The sequence below is a fragment of the Trachypithecus francoisi genome, unplaced genomic scaffold (assembly GCF_009764315.1).
Source record: "Trachypithecus francoisi isolate TF-2019V2 unplaced genomic scaffold, Tfra_2.0 Lachesis_group2, whole genome shotgun sequence".
Classification (NCBI taxonomy): Eukaryota; Metazoa; Chordata; class Mammalia; order Primates; family Cercopithecidae; genus Trachypithecus; species Trachypithecus francoisi.
Window position 1 is genome coordinate 123085455 of NW_022681465.1, and position 21603 is coordinate 123107057.

The 21603-nt window shown below is 46.1% G+C and overlaps 1 protein-coding gene across 11 annotated transcripts in view; it reads right to left on the reverse strand.

Moving 5' to 3' along the window:
* Window positions 1-21603, reverse strand: part of WWC1 (WW and C2 domain containing 1) — a 179915-nt gene that overhangs the window by 54607 nt on the left and 103705 nt on the right. For all 11 annotated transcript variants that reach the window (XM_033180352.1, XM_033180351.1, XM_033180348.1 and 8 more), the window contains 5 exons: window positions 20334-20413; window positions 13151-13280; window positions 11143-11289; window positions 9792-9865; window positions 5562-5804 (listed from right to left, as the gene is read on the reverse strand). In XM_033180352.1, coding sequence (XP_033036243.1) covers window positions 5562-5804; window positions 9792-9865; window positions 11143-11289; window positions 13151-13280; window positions 20334-20413 — 674 coding nt within the window. The remainder of the gene's footprint in view (window positions 1-5561; window positions 5805-9791; window positions 9866-11142; window positions 11290-13150; window positions 13281-20333; window positions 20414-21603) is intronic.

Below are 21603 nucleotides of genomic sequence, written 5' to 3' on the forward strand. Positions count from 1 at the left end.
AGACCACAGTGCAATCAAACTAGAACTCAGGACTAAGAAACTCAATCCAAACGCTCAACTACATGGAAACTGAACAACCTGCTCCTGAATGACTACTGGGTACATAACGAAATGAAAGCAGAAATAAAGATGTTCTTTGAAACCAATGAGAACAAAGATACAACATACCAGAATCTCTGGGACACATTTAAAGCAGTGTGTAGAGGGAATTTATAGCACTAAATGCCCACAAGAGAAAGCAGGAGAGATCTAAAATTGACACTCTAACATCACAATTAAAAGAACTAGAGAGGCAAGAGCAAACACATTCAAAAGCTAGCAGAAGGCAAGAAATAACTAAGATCAGAGCAGAACTGAAGGAGATAGAGACACAAAAAACCTCCAAAAATCAATGAATCCAGGAGTTGGTTTTTGAAAAGATCAACAAAATTGACAGACCGCTAGCTAGACTAATAAAGAAGAAAAGAGAGAGGAATCAAATAGACGCAATAAAAAATGATAAGGGGATATCACCACCGACCCCACAGAAATACAAACAACCATCAGAGAATACTATAAATGCCTCTACGCAAATCAACTAGAAAATCTAGAAGAAATGGATAATTTCCTGGACACTTACACTCTCCCAAGACTAAACCAGGAAGAAGTTGAATCCCTGAATAGACCAATAGCAGGCTCTGAAATTGAGGCAACAATTAATAGCCTACCCACCAAAAAAAGTCCAGGACCAGATGGATTCACAGCTGAATTCTACCAGAGGTACAAGGAGGAGCTGGTACCATTCCTTCTGAACTATTTCAATCAATAGAAAAAGAGGGAATCCTCCCTAACTTTTTTATGAGGCCAACATCATCCTGATACCAAAGCCTGGCAGAGACACAACAAAAAAGAGAATTTTAGACCATATCCCTGATGAACATCGATGCAAAAATCCTCAATAAAATACTGGCAAACCGGATTCAGCAGCACATCAAAAAGCTTATCCACCATGATCAAGTGGGCTTCATCCCTGGGATGCAAGGCTGGTTCAACATTCGCAAATCAATAAACGTAATCCAGCATATAAACAGAACCAAAGACAAGAACCACATGATTATCTCAATAGATGCAGAAAAGGCTTTTGACAAAATTCAACAGCCCTTTATGCTAAAAACGCTCAATAATTTGGTATTGATGGAACGTACCTCAAAATAATAAGAGCTATTTATGACAAACCCACAGCTAATATCATACTGAATGGGCAAAAACTGGAAAAATTCCCTTTGAAAACTGGCACAAGACAGGGATGCCCTCTCTCACCACTCCTATTCAACATCGTGTTGGAAGTTCTGGCAATCAGGCAAGAGAAAGAAATCAAGGGTATCCAGTTAGGAAAAGAAGAAGTCAAATTGTCCCTGTTTGCAGATGACATGATTGTATATTTAGAAAACCCCATGGTCTCAGCCCAAAATCTCCTTAAGCTGATAAGCAACTTCAGCAAAGTCTCAGGATACAAAATTAATGTGCAAAAATCACAAGCATTCTTATACACCAGTAACAGACAAGCAGAGAGCCAAATCAGGAATCAACTTCCATTCACAATTGCTTCAAAGAGAATAAAATACCTAGGAATCCAGCTTACAAGGGATGTAAAGGACCTCTTCAAGGAGAACTACAAACCACTGCTCAGTGAAATCAAAGAGGACACAAACAATGGAAGAACATACCATGCTCATGGATAGGAAGAATCAATATCGTGAAAACGGCCATACTGCCCAAGGTGATTTATAGATTCAATGCCATCCCCATCAAGCTACCAATGACTTTCTTCACAGAATTGGAAAAAACGGCTTTAAAGTTCATATGGAACCAAAAAAGAGCCCGCATTGCCAAGACAATCCTAAGTCAAAAGGACAAAGCTGGAGGCGTCACGCTACCTGACTTCAAACTATACTACAAGGCTACAGTAACCAAAACAGCATGGTACTGGTACCACAACAGAGATATAGACCAATGGAACAGAACAGAGTCCTCAGAAATAATACCACACATCTACAGCCATCTGATCTTTGACAAACTGAGAGAAACAAGAATGGGGAAAGGATTCCCTATTTAATAAATGGTGCTGGGAAAATGGCTAGCCATAAGTAGAAAGCTGAAACTGGATCCTTTCCTTACCCCTTATACGAAATTAATTCAAGATGGATTAGAGACTTAAATGTTAGACCTAATACCATAAAAACCCTAGAAGAAAATCTAGGTAGTACCATTCAGGACATAGGCATGGGCAAGGACTTCATGTCTAAACACCAAAAGCAACGGCAGCAAAAGCCAAAATTGACACATGGGATCTAATTAAACTAAAGAGCTTTTGCACAGCAAAAGAAACTACCATCAGAGTGAACAGGCAACCTACAGAATGGGAGAAAATTTTTGCAACCTACTCATCTGACAAAGGGCTAATATCCAGAATCTACAAAGAACTCAAACAAATATACAAGAAAAAAACAAACAACCCCATCAAAAAGTGGGGAAAGGATATGAACAGACATTTCTCAAAAGAAGACATCCATACCGCCAACAGACACATGAAAAAATGCTCATCATCACTGGCCATCAGAGAAATGCAAATCAAAACCACAATGAGATACCATCTCACACCAGTTAGAATGGCAATCATTAAGAAGTCAGGAAACAAACGGTGTTGGAGAGGATGTGGAGAAATAGGAACACTTTTACACTGTTGGTGGGATTGTAAACTAGTTCAACCATTATGGAAAACAGTATGGCGATTCCTCAAGGATCTAGAACTAGATGTACCATATGACCCAAACACCGCATGTTCTCACTCATAGGTGGGAACTGAACAATGAGATCACTTGGACTCGGGAAGGGGAACATCACACACTGGGGCCTATCATGGGGAGGGGGGAGGAGGGAGGGATTGCATTGGGGAGTTATACATGATATAAACGTCATGCACATGTACCCTAGAACTTAAAGTATAATAAAAAAAAATAAAAAAATAAAAAAAGAAGTTTTGTAAACCAAAAAAAAAAAAAAAAATAAAGTTGATGGAGCTGGGTGCAGTGGGTCACGCCTATAATCTCAGCACTTTGGGAGGCCAAGGCAGGTAGCTCACCTGAGGTCAGGAGTTTGAGACCAGCTTGTCCAGCATGGTGAAACCCCATTTCTACTAAAATACAAAAATTAGCTGGGTGTGGTGGCGCACACTTGTAATCCCAGCTACTCGGGAGGCTGAGGCAGAAGAACTGCTTGAACTTGGAAGGCAGAAGTTGCAGTAAGCCGAGATGGTGCCACTGCACTCCAGCCTGTGTGACAGGGCAAGACTCCATCTCGAAAAAAATAGAAATAAAACATAAAGTTGATGGAAAAAAATTGGTTTCATTGTACGTAGTTTTGCTTAAAGTCACAGTTTTCCAAGAACCTACTAACAAATGTTAAGTGAGGACTTAATGTATCCTGCTTTTTCCCTATTAGGCAAGTGAAATCCAAATTGGTCAACGACTTGCTCAAAGTCAGCAAGTGAGAAGCGTGTTCGTTTTGACCTAACAAAGAGGGAAGCTGCCATAAGTCTGTTCTCTTCAGCTGCTGGCTGTGGGGACAATGAATAGCTAAGGGCTTCCCAGTGGCAGTTATAGGGTCTGGGAGCAAGTGAGCGACCCAGGGAATGGGTATAAAGACCAGGAGATATGCACAGAGGCCTAGTAAGGATCTGCCTAGGCCAGCTAACCATTTATTCTTTCAACAAACACTAAAGGCATGTGGGCATATAGACACAGGCCTTATCCCCAAAGCACAAAATCCCAGAGAAAGCATAATGGAGTCGTGGTGCTAAAGAAGACTTCTAGCAAGGTGCTTCCTAGGACTGCAGAACACCAATTATTCAAGCTCTGTCCTTCTCCTTCTCCCACCAACGGGTAGTGGGTCAGGGCTAATCAGCTGCTGCTGCCAATGAAGAATGGAAGAGAGGAAATGGATACACTTTGGACATCACTGCTAGCAGTTCTAAGCAACTAGTGGGGAGAGATTCCCGCCATCAACGAGTCACGAGAATCTCTGAAGCCATGGAAAGCTAGGCGAGAACTTGGTGAACCTGATCCACCTGGCACCATGCCATGTGCAAGTGGGGCTCACTCAATTGCTAGGATGGTACTGCAGGCTGAGCGCCTTAGAGCTCGAAGGCTCCCTGGAAGACCCATGGTGGGGTGACAGAATGAGCACAGACAGGCATCTCTAGGACTCCCGACTGCTTCAAATGAGGCACTAGGCACGTTTACTTGCTTCATAAGCTGGGCTTCTTCCTCTGATTTCACTAGAAAAAGGAATTCCCTTGCCCATATTCCAAACACACACCACACACATACACTTGAAAATCACCAGCTTCACTTCTAAGCTCCTTAGGGGCAGGGACCTTGCTGAATAAAGGCTCCTGGGGAAAAAATGGTGAAAATAACTATAATAGATTTCAAGGTCATGGGGCAGGGACCATGTCTTGTTAATTTCTGAATCCCCCAAACTGCCCTGTACACCCAGTCTGTGCAGCAAAGGGTTTCTCACATGAATGAGTAAACATTGGCTGATGAACAGAACGAATGAATGAACTTGAAGCGGGAGAGCGTAAAGCCTATGGTGAACACAGTGTTGCATTTGGTGCAGTGTGGGTGTGGAGGTTGGTGGGAACACTGAAGGAAATAAACAAAGACAATGTCTATGATAAGGTCTAAATTAGAGAATATAAACCAGTGGCTTTTAGGTTATATCAGGCCCATAGATGAGGCTGATTTGCATTTTTTGAAAAAAACTTCTGGATTAGTTCCCAATATTTAAAAATAAAAAATCCAAACGACTCTTTTGTTTGAAGTACAGGCAGCTCTGGCAGCCCGAGGCCTGTACTCCCATTTGCTGCAGCAGACAGACAGCACCTGCTCTAGATCAGTGGGGTCTGTGCACTCTGGTCTGACACAGACCACTGCCAGGTGGGTCTCCAGCATTTCTGTGACCTGCTTGGCTCCTATAAGCATGCCAGTTTGCAACTCCCACCCAGAATAGTGTTTTTCAAACTGCAAACTGCAACCCCTTACTTAGCATGGGGTGAAATCAATTTGGTGAGTCATGAACTGCACGAAACAAAATGCAATAGAAGAGAGAAAACATCAGAGGAGCATCACAGGTAGAAAGAGCATGCACTATTTTGTGAACCTTGTATCAGGTCACAGTATAAAATGTGCATCACTGTCAAAAAATTGGAAAATGACTGCTTTAAATTATTTAGAGTTATGTGGCTTAATTGAGTCAGAAGATACATTTTTGAACACCTGCACCTAAGCAGACTGTTTGGTAGCATGATTCACCATGCAAAGTACCAGGGTAGCTGGTGCACTGGATGGCGAATCATCTTTCCTGATTTCCTATGTCGGCAATCTGAGAGATTTCTGAACTCAGCGTGCTCAGGGTGGAGCCCAGGGACCTGGGGCCCCCTCATCCTTCCGCCATCTGGGGGCTGAGGACAGACTGCCAGTGAGAGAAGGGTCCTACACTCCCTGGGACCCCAGCCCCACCTCTCGGTCAGTGCCTTGCTCTGGGTGTCCCGGGCTGCTTGCAGGTCCTTTTCCAGCCGCTTCCGGGCCATCTCCAGCTGCTCCACCTCCCCCTGTGTCCACTTGCGGGGGCTGATGAAGCGCATCTCCTTTAGCAGCTCCTCCTTCTCGTTGATGAGGATCAGCCGGTCCCTCTCTGAGTCCAGCACCCCAGGCCAGGCCTCACTGTCAAGCTTGGCCAGCTGGATCTTCAGGTTGGCGATCCTGGGGGCCAAGAAAGCAAGCATGACTGGTGTGCCTAATGGCGCTGCGGGAACAGGAGATGTTATGAAGAAACAGACATCTCAGAGCAATCTTTGACAGTTGCTGTCTTCCTTTGATCAGCACGTCATCTCAAGGAACCTATTTTTTTTCTAAACAAACACATGTGGGTGTCTACCATGTGCCAATGAGGAAGTAGGCTCTGCAGGGATGGGGTGCAGACATGAACAAGGCAATGTCCTTGCCCTGTTCCTGGTACAATAGAGATGTGAATTCATCACCAGGCACTAACCTCTTACCACTGGCTGTGTGGCCTTGGGCAAGTTGCTCAGCTCTCTGAAGGGAATAACAAAAGCCCTTTCCTCATGCCATTTTGGTTGAAAGTTTTATGATATAATCTGTAACCTGCAAAGCACTGTACTTGGCACATAGTAAGTCCTCGCTACTGTTGTTATGACCTGGCGTGACCACTTATTAGGTACGTTAACATTGGGCCAATTCCCTAGGCCATACAGATAAGAAAAACGCATTCATCAGAATGATTGGGAAGGGTGTCTGGCACATAGCAAGTACTGAGTCACTGGCAGTTCTGGACCACTAAGACTACAACTACTGACCACGTATTCTCAAGTCAGAGAGAGGTAGTGGCACTGTGTGAACAACCGTGGATTTGGGGTCAAAGGCCTGGAGTTGGAGTCCTGGCTCGCTCTGGCCTTCCTGATGGAAGGGACCGTTTCTCAAGAAATCATTTTGGTATCACAAGCTTCTAGCACAGTGACTGGTATACTGCAGGCACTAAATAACAGTTAAAGGAAAGAGCTGGCAGCCTTATCCCTTCACTGCTCTAAGACTCAGTATCTTCATCTATAAGGCAGAGATGATATGTTACCTATAGGGTGGGTTATGTGAGAACACAGCATTAAGAGCCCTTTATACATTGCCAGGTGTTACATAGACCTTCGGTATTATTATCATTGGGTCAAAATAAGATTCACAGTATAACAACGAATACTGCTACAAATAGCTAACAACAATCATGACATCATCCTTTAGGACTTGGCCTCTGCAAAGTACCATCAGCTCTCATGCCCTGGCCACCCCACCCCTGAAGGGTAAGACAGGAGTTTGTTCACCCAGTTGGACAGATGCCCAGGGAGGATATGATGCACCTAAGACTGCAAATCATAAACGTGGCCCATACTTGTTAAGACCAGAGGACTCTGAACTCCCAGTTCAATCTTACCTGCAGACAATGTGGCCCGTTTCTTACTTTATCAGAACACTGCTAGGGACAAAATTCACCATGATATGTAGCAAAAATTCCACGTAGAGAAACCTAGCTAGATTTGCTTGTTCCCCAGCCAAGTATCCCAGGAGGAATTCTTACACACGTGACCCTTGACTTCTGCAGGGGATTGGTTCCAGGACCTCCCCCAGATACCAAAATCCATGGATGCTCAAGTGCTTTATATAAAATGGCACAGTGTTTGCATATAACCTATGCACATCCTCCTGTATACTTTAAATCATCTCTAGATTACTTATAATTCCTAATTCAATGTAAATGCTATATAAATAGTTGTTACACTATATTTAAAAATTTGCATTATTTTTAATTTTTTTTCCTGGATACTTTTGATCCTTGGTTGAATCCCCGTGGGTAAGAGGACTGACTGTAGTTAGTTATTTAAATTTATATTCATGTATACAGTAATCTATTAAGATTGGCTTTGAGACAACTTTGTAGCTGCTGTTCTCCAGTACTTTGAGAATGAAATGGTATGGTAAGGCCTGGCAGAGGTTCTACCATATGCAGGACATTGGGAAGTGACGGATGCTTTATTGGATGTACTTTCTCTTTCCCTATGCCAATGCTCCTTAAATTTCGGGCCTTACATCCTTTTAAGAATCTGATAAAAACAACTAGTCTCTCTTCTCAGAAATGCATGTGTGACAAAACTTGACATCCAATGATCAGACTCTCCTTGCGTTACTGACACCTCCCTTCCCCTCTTTCAAGTCCTGCAGCTTGCTTTCCCATTGAGCAGGCTGCTCCGTCCTTTACACTAAAATGAGCTTCGGCAGAAGGGGGAAGCAAGAGGCTGGATAAAGTCAGATGAGCTAGGAAGCTCTGTGATGAGAAGTCTAATGGCTCAACTCCAGAGGGAACACTGCAGTCCTTTAGTGTCTCTAGGACTGACCATCTAAGATAGGCATTCCTGCAGGATAGAACAGATCCAAGGTTCAGAGTGGTCCCCTTCAGAGAGGACAAGAAGTGGCTGTCTAAATACAGAGGTCTTGCTGTTTTGCTGGACCCCTGGGGGAGCTGAAATAGTACATAGGACATCTGTTTCTTTCTACCTGACCAGTATTCAATTCGTTCTTCTTTTGTTAATAATATTCCAATTTGTCTTTGGGAAACCACTCCTTTCGTACTTTCAAGTCACCTGGTTCCCATACAGCTGACCCTTCACAGCACTGGAAACATGACACATGCCTAGATCTTTAGAGAATTCTAATTTTGCCCACCCCCAGCTGTCCTGTAACAATGCTTGGTTCACCCAAAAAAGGCAGGGAGTCTCAAACCCAAGGCTAGTTAAAACTATTGGGAAAGGTAGGCCCCCTTTCTGCAGGGATTGCTAACCTGGTAGTGTGTAAGCTCCAAATTGCTGGGAGTTGCAAAGTTGTCACTTTGACAGGAAAGTCTGCTGTAGAGTAAAGCCAACATAAAGGCAAGCAGGGTGAAGAAAGGGAGAGAGACTGAGTCTGTGTAATATCATCTGAGTCTCTGGATCCAGCTGTGCCTGAAACTAGGTATCTCAGGACTTTGGAGTTAAATAAGACAATACATTCCCTTTTTTGCTTTCTCTGGTTTCTATCAGATTTCTGTCATTTCCACAAAGAGTTCTACTATTCACACAGAATTGGCAGAGGGGCAGAGCTGGGCACTGCCATACTTCACCTGGCCTGGCTGAGAAGGTCCATAGGCCAGACAACTTAGTCTAGGAAGGAATGGATGCAATGTGCCTGGCTTCCATCCACACCACAATGCCCAGGGCATTCTTTGCCAGTAACGCTGGCTCAGAGTACAGAAAGATCATGAACTTGAAGCCCGATTGTCCAGGGTTCAAATTCTGCCTCTACCATCTGGAATAGTCATGAAATGTCTTGGTCTTACCTTTTTCCTCTCTAACATGGAGATAATAAGAGAGACCCTGTGCTATAAGGTTGCTTTTAAAATTAAATGAGAAGATGTATGCACAAATGTTTTAGTACAATAAACAATCTCAGCCAAGTGTAGTGGGGCATGCCTGTAATCCCAGCCACTCAGGAGGCTGAGGTGGGAGGATCGATTAAGGCCAGGAGTTCAAGATCGGCCTGAGTAACATAGTGAGACCCTGTCTCTAAAAAAGAAAACAAAGTAATTTAAAAAAAAATTTGTTTAGGCCTATAACAGATGCTCTAAAAATGTCAGCTTTGATTATTATTTTGATTTTATTTGTGGTAGTGGAACCCGACTGCTTAGGGTTCGGCGAAGCCACAGGTCATCTAAATCCCAGAGGTCTATACTGCTTAAAAGCCCAGCTTGCTCCCAGCTGTGCAGGAGACACTGAAGCGGGTAGTGTCCATAATCTTTTTAGCCTGTTGCTGAAACTCCAGTTGTGCTCCTTCAAACCAAAATGCTTACAGGATCATGGGAAAGCCTTGGTTACAGAAATCAAGACAGGCAAGTGGGAAGATAACTCGGCTTTGCGATTAAACAGATCTGGGTTCAAAGCATAGTTCCACTCTCTATCTTGTGAAGTGTCCTGGGTGAGTCATTTCCTCTCTCAATTTCAGAGAGGATGAAAATATAAAGATGATAATAACTATCTTCATAATCTTTGTGAAGATTAAAGAAGACAAAGTGTGTGAAAAGCCAAGCACAGAGCAGGCATTCTACAATAGTAGTTATTATTTTTGGAACCATCCTGCCCCTAGCCCAATTACCTTCTTTTAGCCTCTTCATATCGAAGGCGCAATCTGACCTTCTCTGCCAACTGATTGTTGCTGTTGATGCTGAACTGGAGGAGAAGAACGAAGTCAGGAATTATATGGCTGTTGTGGCCGGTGCTGAGTTGGTTTCAAGGGCTCATGAGAGACTTGGCAGCTTGAGGGGGCAGTAGCCAAGAATAGCCCCCGCTGAAGGGGCTGGCGGTGCAGATCGCAGGGAAGCTGGTGAAGCAAAAACACTTTCCTCCCTTCAGGCCACGGGAAGAGCCGTACACTCAGACATCGATCACTTTGAAAACAGAAGCCAAAGGCCCAGAATATCATCTTGCAGCCCCCAATGGCTTGGCTTGGTGCCAATTCAAGCCACAGAAGCATGGAGGACAGTGGTGAGGAGGAAACAGGGATTGCCAATATCAAGAAAGCCATTCTGGGGGCACTGGGGCGGGGATCCATAGAAAACTCAGAGAGGCTGCAGTCAGGAGTAAAACACTGGGTAGGTGGGGAGAAGACCCCAGCACTCACAAAGAGGGGTACAGTTCCTTTACGAATACTTTGGCCTGCAGATGGCTAGTAGCTGGACACATGGTGGTGTGGGGAAGGAAGGGACAGCCTCTTTTGCTGTGCTAGTCTGTTAAGAGCAGCAAGAGGCTACAAGGCTCACCGGTCACCCTTGGACAAGTGGGAAGACAGCTATGGAACTCAGGAACAGCATTTAGAGGCTGTTTGCCACAGAGGCTGGAAGGCGGATTTGTTCAATGTTGCTGACTCTAGTAAAACAAAAGCTCTCCAAGAGTTACGAGGCACCGTGGGTCAGCCCTACTCTAACCTTTTCCTGAGCCACATCTGGACAGCGCTTTCACTATTCATAACTAGGACTGGACTGAGCTTAGGAACTGGGAGTCAAGCAGCTGCCTGAAAGCTGCACGCATTGTTTTGAGACTAACAGGAGGAAAATATCCTCTGCTGTCCAGTTGGGGAAAGAAAAATGGAAACGGAACTGCAAAATAGTATGAAAAAAACCAAACCAAAACAGAACGCAGAGAAAGACATTTTGTCCTTTAAACATGCTTTCTGTGCAGCATTAAGAGACACTAGCACCTGGCCAGGCAATATTAAGGGCCATAGTGTTCGTCACTGCAGGCTTTTCCTCCACGGCATCACATCATATCCTCCTGGGGCCAGGAGGTCTGTAAGAGAACAGAGCTCCAGAGGGCTGAGGCAGCAGCCAGCCCCGCAGACAGCCCCTGGCCAGCTCCCTGGTGAGCCATGAGAAGGCAGGTGCCTACTACAGCAGCTTCACAGCTGCCATCCTGTGGAAGGCCCCCAGCATCCTGCCCTGTCTACTCACGCTTCCTGAGATGTCTGTCTGGGAGCTCACGTCCAGGTACTGTTTCGGCAGCGGGAAACTCGAACTCTCCAGAGAGCTGCTGCTGGACCACAGGTCTGAGTGAGACCCCCTGTCGGTGCGGAAGCCGTCCTTCAACATGGCAAGGCTCTGAAGGAAGGGAGAGCAGGGTTAGTGATGCGCCTTCCCAGGAGGGAGCTCTGGGTCTGCCATGCTCCCCGTGCTTCCCTCTCTACCCTCCCTTAATTTAGGAACCCATGCCCTCCCCAGACATCCTACTGATCCTGTGATAGAGAGCTAGCACTGAGTGGGTCCTTGCTGTGTGCCAGGCTCTGTGCTGGGCCTATGACGTAGGAGAAACTGGTGTGGATGCCGACTCTGGAGCCACACTGCCCTAGTTGGAACCGCTGCTCTGCTGCTTCCCAGCTGTGTGACTTCACCTAGCTGAATAATCTCTCTTTGCCTCGATTTCCACTCCTGTAAAATGAGAATAATTGGCTGGGTGCTCATGCCTGTAATCCCAGTGCTTTCAGAGGCCAAGGTGGGAGGATCACTTGAGGCCAGGAATTCAAGATCAGCCTGGGCAACATAGCGGGACCCCCATCTCTGAAAAAAAAAAAAATTTTGCTGGATGTGGCGGTGCATGTCTGTAGTTCCAACTACTCGGGAGGCTGAGGTGGAGGATTGCTTGAGCCCAGGAGTTCGACGCTGCAGTGAGCTATGACTGTGTCATCGCACTCCAGCCTGGGCAATAGAGCGAGACCCTGGTTCTTAAAAAAAAAAGGGGGGGGGGTGGGAGAATCATAGGTCCTATCTCACAGGGCAATCATTTTGATTAAATGAGATTAAACGAGATGACAAGTGAATACAGCCCATACTCAACAACTGTCAGCTTTACCAGAGTCTCACTGAATCCTGACAATAATCATGCAAAGAATGACCTATGATTATCCCCAGTTTATTGATGAGAAGCTGGCAATTGACCGAGGTAAGATTTGGACCTGGTCTATCTGGCTTAAGGCTCTGCGATCTCAACCACTAATCAGAACAGGAACACGACTCACTGTCCATGAGTTCCTCATCTAAATGTTTTCACTCGGCTGCTGTCCTGGGCGGGAGCTTCAAAACTGTTCTGTTTGTCATAGAGCATACAGCTTCCTCCACTAAGTCATTTATAGCATCTCTGAGGACTCCTAATCTGCCAGTGAAATATCTGAGGTCAGGGTGGTTCCTGGAAGGGGAGGTGATATGTATAGGGGATAAGAGAATGGGTCTGTGAGTCAGGGGTTCACAGGTTTGAATTATGGCTCTAGCTTCCTCTCTGAGTTGTACAGTCTTTTTTCTGTAGGATGGGGATAAACTCGGGTTGATTAAGAGATGAGACATGATACATGCAAAAGGCTTGGCATAATCACCTGGTACATTACATAATATCTATTATAATTTGTTCATTTCCCAGCATAGAGGCAGAACACACAATGATAATGCTTATAGAGATGCTACATTTTGATGTCAAAGGTTAATGATGTTGAAACCACCTCTCTCCATTTGATTCTTTGAAAAATAAGTCAGAGGCCAGGTGTGCTGGGTCATGCCTGTAATCCCAGCACTTTGGGAGGCTAAGGTGGGAGAATCACTTGAGCCCAGGAGTTACCAAGACCAGCCTGAGCCACACAGCAAGACTCCCTCTCTTAAAAAATAAAAGTTTAAAAAACAAAGAAAAAATAAGTCAGGTAATTAGAGCTAGCGGCAAGGATGTGGCCTTTGGACTAGGCCAGATGACTTCCATTCCAAGTCTGCCATTTACACTAGCTGTGTGACCTTATGCAAGTCACTTAATGCTTCTGAGCCTCCACGTCCTCCTCTATGAAATGGAACCAAAACCCCAGGAAGACTGGTAATGAGAACTCAGCAATGTGTGTACCATGTAGAAATAGTCCACGTAAGACTGGCATACAGGAATACTCAGGAGAAACCAAGATGGCACCCACATCAACAGGAACTTGCATACCTTAATGAGATCTTGCTTTTCCTTTTCCCCACAGGTAATAGCCTTTTTGATGGCTTTTGTTTCTCTCAAGACAGCCTGAGCTTCATCCAGTTTGTAGCTGCCCTGAGCATCAGACATTTTCTTATCGATTCTAGGAGACAGTTAATGGGAAAGGTCAGCCTTAGATAGGGTGAGGGACAGGGTCTCCCCAGGGGAAAAGCACAGACCACAGGACTTCAGTTCCTTAAGAAGGCTTCTCCCTCTGTCCTGCTAATCCTGCCTCCCTAGGTCCCCACTTGTGGGATAAGGCATAGAAGGTCCCAGGCTGGGCATGGTGGCTCACACCTGAAATCCCAACACTTTGGGAGGCCAAGGCAGGTGGATCACTTGAGGTCAGGAGTTCAAGACTAACCTGAGGAACACGGTGAAACCCCATCTCTACTAAAAGTACAAAAATTAGCCGGGCATGGTGGCACGTGCCTGTAATTCCAGCTGCTTGAGAGGCTGAGGCATGAGAATTGCCTGAACGCGGGAGGCAGAGGTTGCAGTGAGCCAAGATCACGCCACTGCACTCCAGCCTGGGAGACAGAGCAAGACTCTGTCTCAAAAAAAAGAAAGAAAGAAAAGGAAAAAAAAAAAAAAGGCAGAGAAGGTTCCTGTTATACAGCCAATGCGTGGGGGTGCAGAAGCAACATTGCTCATGAAGTCAGTGTCCTCTAAACATCAGCTCTTACGGGAAACCTTTCCTGATTACGTCCCTGGCTCCTCCAGGCTGGGTAGCGGCTTCCCATATACATCACACATAGCTGTGACTCCGCAGTCGTTACATTGTGTGACAGTTTATGTATTACAGTTTATGTGGTAGCATCTTTGACGTGACTCTGGAAGGCTTGGGAACAGGAGGCAGAGTTGAACATGTTTGTCTCATTCTTTTTTGGAGGGAGGGCAGGCTGTCCTGTGCATTGTATGAAGTTTAGCAGCCTCCCTGGCCTCACCCCACAAGATGCTGTTGGTACCCTCACCCTGAATGGTGATGAGTGAAAATATCTCCAAGTATTACCTAATGTCCGTTGAGGGAGAGGGAGCAAAATCATGCTGGTCAAGAACCACTGTCTTTAATAAGCATGTGTTGAGCTAATGAACACAATGACGAAAAGGACAGAAGGATGAAAAACTCCCAGCCCTACTACCCATTAGTAGGATGATCCTGGGGTCGTCTCTCAAATACACAGAGCCTCGGTTTCCTCCTCTAAAAAGCCTGGAAAACGTTATCCGCCTAACCCATATTCATGGAGTTGTCAGGAACATCAAATGGAATACGGGATGGAAAAATCTTGTGATAAACCAGGAATTACTGTACAAACATAAGGGATTAAGACGCTTCTAGCCTGGAGAGCTTATTGGCTTATCCAGGCCTTACATACAGGTTCATTTTGATGGGGGAAAAATTTAAAAAAAAAAGTTGGGGGGGGGTCTCCTGATGTAGTTTTCTGAAGGCCAGACCAAACCCGACAGGCAGGGGTGAGCTTCTGAAGAAGGAGGGCCCAGGTGTCAAAAAGGTTCTGGGGGCAGAGATGCATTTTAACTACATCACACTTTCGCCAAAGGCTAGGCCTGAGGCTTCAGTCCAAGGTGGAGAAAAAGGAGTTTTACAGTCTGCGGGAACACCACAAACTCATTATTTCAGCATGAGAAACTGCTCACAGGCACTCCTTTGTGGTTTTCTGCTACAGGCCAAACTGTCCTGGGCTAAAAATAACCCTCATGGGGAATCCTGAGCACGAGCAGGTTTTCATCCTGGCCTCATCGTCTGTGCCTCCAAGCAGAGAAGAGAGCAGGCATGGAGCGAGGTCTCAACACAGCCTCCCTCTGCGGTTACTTCAGCCTCCATGGAGAGAAAACAAAGCCCCGTTTATGTCTCCCCACTAAAAATAGCCTCTCTATTCCTTTCCAGGACTCAGGCCTGGGCAGGCCTATCAGGTCGGCAAGGACTGGCCCCAGATTTAGTCTGAAAAATTAGTCTGAGGGAGCTTAGAAGATGCTCCGTGGCAAGGAGGCTCCCCAGAGCCAGTGTCCGGGACAGGCAGTGGCCCTGCTGCAGATGGGCACAGGAGGGGCAGGGAGACATTGTTTGCTGGAGCATGTCCGAGGGCTGGGGACTCTGGGGAGGGGGCTGTGCCCAGCTGTCCTCTGTCAACAGGGCGAGAATGGCTTCGAATCCCTGGCAGGATGAGACAGAAGCGGTTTGTCTGCTGGGCTTCCGACAGCCTCTACCTGACTTCTTCAAGGGCCTTAGCAACCTGGCCTCTGGAATTTGGCTCCAGACAGCAGCTCTGAGAGGGAACACTCTTGGGATGAAGCTGGGTGGGGAGGGGGTGGGGGAAGAACAAAGGGTCACCATTATACACTCGGTGAATGAATCTTATTTTTTTTTTTTAAGGGAAAGAAAAGTGTGTGTGTGTGTGTTTGTGTGTGTGTGTGTGTGTGTGTATGTGGGGATGCATGTGTTTTAGGATTTCCAAATCCCTCAGCTGTCCTCTCTTCAGGCCTTTAGAGATTTACACACCCGGCAGCCACAGAGAAGTGGGGCAAAGGCTGACAGCAGCCGACTCCTGGTCCTGTCCAGACACCTCCTACCTGGGCACGGCAGGGCGAGGCGCTGCACTGGCCTCCTCCCATAGGGGGAGATGCCTGGTCTCCACTCTTCCCTATTAGAAAGGGAGCTGACAAGTCAAAGTCCCAAGCTTTCATCTTGATTTTTCTTTGCAACCTCCTCCAAGAGACAACCTTTAATCCTCATCAACCTTTTCCCTTCTCTCTTTTTTAAACAGGTTGCTGACTATGAATTGAACCAATATGGATTCGTGGCCCAGAGTAACTCAACTGCCCAAGGAAGCTTAACTGGTATCATCACAGTCATGACAGGTGACATAGCTGCTCTTGAAAAACAACAGAGCTGGCCGGGCATGGTGGCTCACGCCTGTAATCCCAGCACTTCGGGGGGCCTAGGTGGGCAGATCATGAGGTCAGGAGATTGAGACCATCCTGGTGAAACCCCATCTCTACTAAAAATATAAAAAATTAGCCAGGCATGGTGGCATATGCCTGTAGTCCCAGCTAGTCAGGAGGCTGAGGCAGGATAATCGCTTGGACCTGGGAAGTGGAGGTTGTAGTGAACCGAGATTGCGCCGCTGCACTCCAGCCTGGGTGACAGAGTGAGACTCCGTCTAAAAAGAAAGAAACAAACAACAGAGCTTTTGGCTGCTAAAGAGAAATTTTCTAAAAGGGGAAATTACATGTGGTCAAAGTTATCCTGGAAATTCCTTAAGGATAACTTGTACCTTTCCCCATGTTCTGCCGTAAGAGTAGGCACAGACAGAAGTAGAAGTGACTGGATAGCATCCCTCTTAGACTCTGAAAAAGAGGCCTTACATTTTCTGGGAATGAGGAGGGAGTTATCTGGGATGACACTGGGAAGAGAGGTATTGAGACATGAACTTCAAAATCCAGTAGTCCTGGGTTTCAGCCCTAGCCCTGACACCTGCAAGCTGGGTGGCTCTGGGCATGTTTTCAACCCTGCCAGTGCCCTCATCTGTAATATATGGCAGGACAAAAACTTCTCTTAAAAGGGGGTGAAGAGAAAGAAATGAGGTGGCTGGTGTGAAGTGCTTCCCCGGCACACTCTCTAGCCCAGGGCAGACGTAGAGTTCATCCGAGTTCCCTTCCCAATGCAAGCAGGCAACCAGCTAGAGGTCACCACCCCAGCCCACTCTCAGGGAGCTCTTCCCTCATGCCAGACACTACCACACACTTGACATGGATTTTCCGGTTCAATCTTTACAACCCCTAGTTTTTCAAATGAACTCAAAGCTCACAGGGGTTAAGTCACTTTTCCAAGGACCCAGGGAACTGGGATTTGAACCCTGACCACCTGCCTCTCAAGACTCCATTCCTGACTCTCTCTGCCAAGGTGTACATTAAAGGAGGCATCTTCCTCCACACTGGATGCAGAGCCCGGCTTCCGGCTAAGTAGTGTGCGCAGCTGGAGATGCCATGGAGTCTTACCTGGGCCTGATATCAAACATGGGGCAGACGGAGAGGGGAAGAAAGGAGGCTTGTCTTTGGGGTTTCAGCATCAGCTTACCAAACAACAAGAGTTTTCAATGCTGCTACAGGGTGACAAAGTGGTAAAACAGGTTTGCGGTGGCTCAGAGAATAATGGGAAGTGTTCTAACCAGAAGCTCTTGAGGACTGCAGGAGCCAGGAGGCAGGGAGAACCCATTCAGTAAGATGACGGGAGTGAGTAGCCCTTAAACTGTGTGCTCAGAAGCTGTTTTGCTGCAAAGTGGAGGAAGCAGGCTATTGCTTTAATAGATCAAAAATAGCATTTTCTAAGCTTATAACTATTGCTCCAAACTGTCATTGGTGCTACTGAAGATTACCAAGAAGCATAAAGCATGGTTCCAGGTCTTAACAATTCAGAATCTGGTTTGAGAGACAAGATTGGTATATGTATATACACATATATGAATAACATGTATATAACAAAGATGTAAACATATAGAAAGCCATACTTTGTAAGACACAAAAATTACAGACAATTTGTAATAATATAAAGCTATATACATATTTCTTATAGCATGTGTATAGACATCCAAAGCCTTGGGGCTATGGCCACAGAATGATGAGGGTAGATTTGAAATTCATGGAATGAGGAAAAGGTAGAGTAGTCAGGGAGAGACAAAAAGCAAGAAATAGCCATCCATGCAGGTGTGGCCTCCCTGGGAATGTCAGTGAGATGGCCCCTTGGAAGGCAGAAATCTGCCGAGTGTCCTGCCTAGAGCTTCTGAGAGGGTTACCAGTGACCTTCGTAATGATTGTCCAGTAAGCCCATTGGATACACTGAATACAATTCAATGAATGAGTCTGAGTTACATGCTGTAGTTAATAATAACAATAAGCTAACATCTTTCTCTCTCCCTTTCTTAATTTCTTTCTCTCCCCCTCTCTCTCCTTTTTCTCTTCCTTTTTTTCCTTTTCTTCGAGACAGGGTCTCACTTTGTCTCCAGGTTGCAGGGCTTTCTTTCTCTCTCTCTCTCTATCCTTCTCTTTCTTTCTCTCTCCTTCCTTTCTTTTTTTCTTTCTTTATTTGGAGAGAGGGTCTTATTTTGTCACCCAGACCGGAGGGCTTTTTCTCTTTCTCTCTCGTTCTTTCTTTTTTCTTTCCTTCCTTCCTCCCTCCCTTCTTTCCTTTCTTCCTTCCTCCCTCCCCTCCCCTTCCCTCTTCTCCCCTCCTCTCCCCTCTTCTCCTCTCCCCCCTCTCTCTCTCTCTGTTTCATTCTTTTGAGGCAGGGTCTCACTTTGCCACTGAGTGGTGTGCAGTGGTGCAATCAGCTCACTGCAACCTCCAACTCACAGGCTCAAGCGATCCTCTCACCTTGGCCTCCCAAAGTGCTGGGATTACAGGCCTGAGCCACCATGCCCAGCCACGATAAGCTAACCTTTCTTGAGTACCTGCTAAGTGACTCAGTTTTCTCATCTATAAAATGTGGGTAGTTAGATAACAAAGCATTCCTTATAGTGTTGCTGTAGGATCAAAGAGCACACTTGCATGGAAACATTGCAGGGGTTCTCGGGCACAGAGTAACTGCTCGACAAAGCTTAGCTAGTATAGTCACAATTAGGACAGGTAACACAACTACTCTTTTTTTTGAGATGGAGTCTTGCTCTGTTGCCCAGGCCAGAGTGCAGTGGCACATTCTCGGCTCACTGCAAACTCTGCCTCCCTGGTTCAAGCGATTCTCCTGCCTCAGCCTCCTGAGTAGCTGGGATTACAGGCACCTGCCACTGTGCCTGGCTAATTTTTGCATTTTCAGTAGAGACGGGGTTTCACCATCTTGGCCTGGCTGGCCTCGAACTCCTGACCCTGTGATCCACCCGCCTCAGCCTCCCAAAGTGCCAGGATTAAAGGTGTGAGCCCTCACGCCTGGCCACAACTACTCTTAAGAAACAACAAAGTGCCAGGTGCAGTGGCTCACGCCTGTAATCCCAGCACTTTGGGAGGCCGAGGTGGGAGGATCACGAGGTCAGGAAATCGAGACGATACTGGCTAACATGGTGAAACCCCATCTCCACTAAAATACAAAAAAATTAGCGGGGCGTGGTGGCGGGCGCCTGCAGTACCAGCTACTCAGGAGGCTGAGGCAGGAGAATGGCGTGAACCCAGGAGGCAGAGCTTGCAGTGAGCTGAGATCGCGCCACTGCACTCCAGCCTGGGCAACAGCGTGAGACTCCATCTCAAAAAAAAAAAAAAAAGAAAAAAAGAAACAACAAAGCTACTGCATGTTCTCACTTGTAAGTGGGAGCTAAATGATGAGAATACATGGACACATAGAGGAGAAAAACACAGACTGAGGCCTCTGGGAGGGTGGAGGGTGAGAGAAGGGAGAGGATCAGGAAAAATAACTAATGGGTACTAGGCTTAATACCTGGGTGATGAAATAATCTGTACAACCAACCCCCAAGACACAAGTTTACCTGTATAACAAACCTGCACACGTACCCCTGAACTTAAAATAAAAGTTAAAAAAAAAAAAAAAAAGGAGAAGACACAACAGAGCTGTATTTTACCTGGCCACAGCTCAGCTTCTAAAGGTGAAAATTACATTTGGTGAAAGTTATCCTGGAAACTCCTTAAGTCACCCATAGAGCACAATGTACATGGATGGTATCGTGCATACTTTTCTAGTAATTGGTATTTGCTAGAAGAGATCATTATTCCTTCAATGAAGCACTTAGTGAGTGCTTTTAGGGGATGTGGAAAAAAGGAGTGTGTTTTGTTTGCGTGCATATGGGACCCTACTGGATCGACTAGAGATGATTGGTGTGCACAGAAATTCTCGGCAATGCTTGTTTCTGTGACTGGATAGTAACACTCGGCTGAGTGGAACAGATCTTAATGGCTTCAGAAGTCCACAGAACGATGAGAGTTCTGTGGTCTGAAATGACTCCCCTTTCCTCTTTCCAAACCCCACTCTTGGGTGGCAGTATCTTCAGGAAATGCCAGTGGAATAGAACTTGAATGATGAGAGAGCCACATTTTGAGAAGGGAGGAAAAGGACTGAAGGAGAGAGAGACAGAGAGGGCAGGAGGGGAGCCTGGGTGGGGAGCAGCCCCCATGCTCTGCGACGCAGGGTGCACTTACTTCTTCAGGGTCTGAAAGCCACGCTCTTTGAACTGCAGCTCGTGCTGGAGGTGAACCATCTCTCTCTTCAGCTTGTTGACCTGGAGGGCAGCAGACCATACACGGGGCTGGGTCAGAGGCTGACTGCAAGGTGCAGGCTGCCTTCTCCCTAGAAGGGGAACGCAGAGCCTCCCACTGCACCTGCATAATGACTCAGGTCAGCACCCATTGGGCCACACTCATCAGAGCCCCCTCCCATCACTGATGTTGGCCTTGGTCTCTGCAGATGCCCATTCAGTCAGCATCCCAGTGTTTCTGTAGGTCATTCCTAGCCAGTCCTTGCTCCAGGGAAACAGGAGGTGGACAGGAGCTGACCTGGGATGGAGTGGGCCTTCCCACTTCCTTGCTGTGTGACCTCTCTCAAGCCATCTTGCCCTCCTGAGCCTCCCTTTCCTGTTCTGATGGATGCGGACAATGGCAATTCCCAGGGCCGTGGATCACTTAAAGCTGGCAGAGGCTATGCGAGTGCTTCACGTGGAGGCAAGAGGCAATGTAGTAACTTTAGTGGCAAGACGTGCCCTAGGAGTTAGGCTCGGTCTGCTGGTTTGTGTGGCTTACACTGTATTACTCAACTTTTAAAATGAGTTGCTAATAATCAAATCTTCAGAAAGTTCACATAATAAACCTAGACACATAGTTCCTTTCTGAAAACACCTGAAGATCTGGTAACACTGAACTCACATTCCAGCACGGGCACAACAGACCAGAATTCACATGCAATTACCTTTAAGACTGGGCAGACCTCTCCTGGTTACACAGTCACCACGACTCTCTACTGCCTCAGCCCCAGCCCGCATCCCTCATTTATGTCTTCTTGCAGGCATTTGAGTTTGTGGAAACTGTTAAATTCTTTGAGTTTAACTAAACCACTTTTCAAAATACTGACTTTGCCATGAGCAAATAATTTCACTGCTGTGCCTCAGTTTCCATACTGGTAAAAATGGAAATACTAATATTTATTCCCTAAGGTAATCATGAAGTAATTAAAATAAGATAATTCAGAATAATCAGTAGCTAGGAAGACAGTACACTATATTAGAAACTTTGGAGTAAGACTTGAATCTCTTGTGACCTTGGGCCAGTTTCTTAGCTCCCCTAAGCCTCTGTTTGCTCATCTTTAAAATGCAGATGACAGCTTGGTGGTGGCTCATGCCTGTGTTCGCAGCACTTTGGGAGGCCAAGGCAGGTGGATCACCTGAGGTCAGGAGTTTGAGACCAGCCTGACTAACAT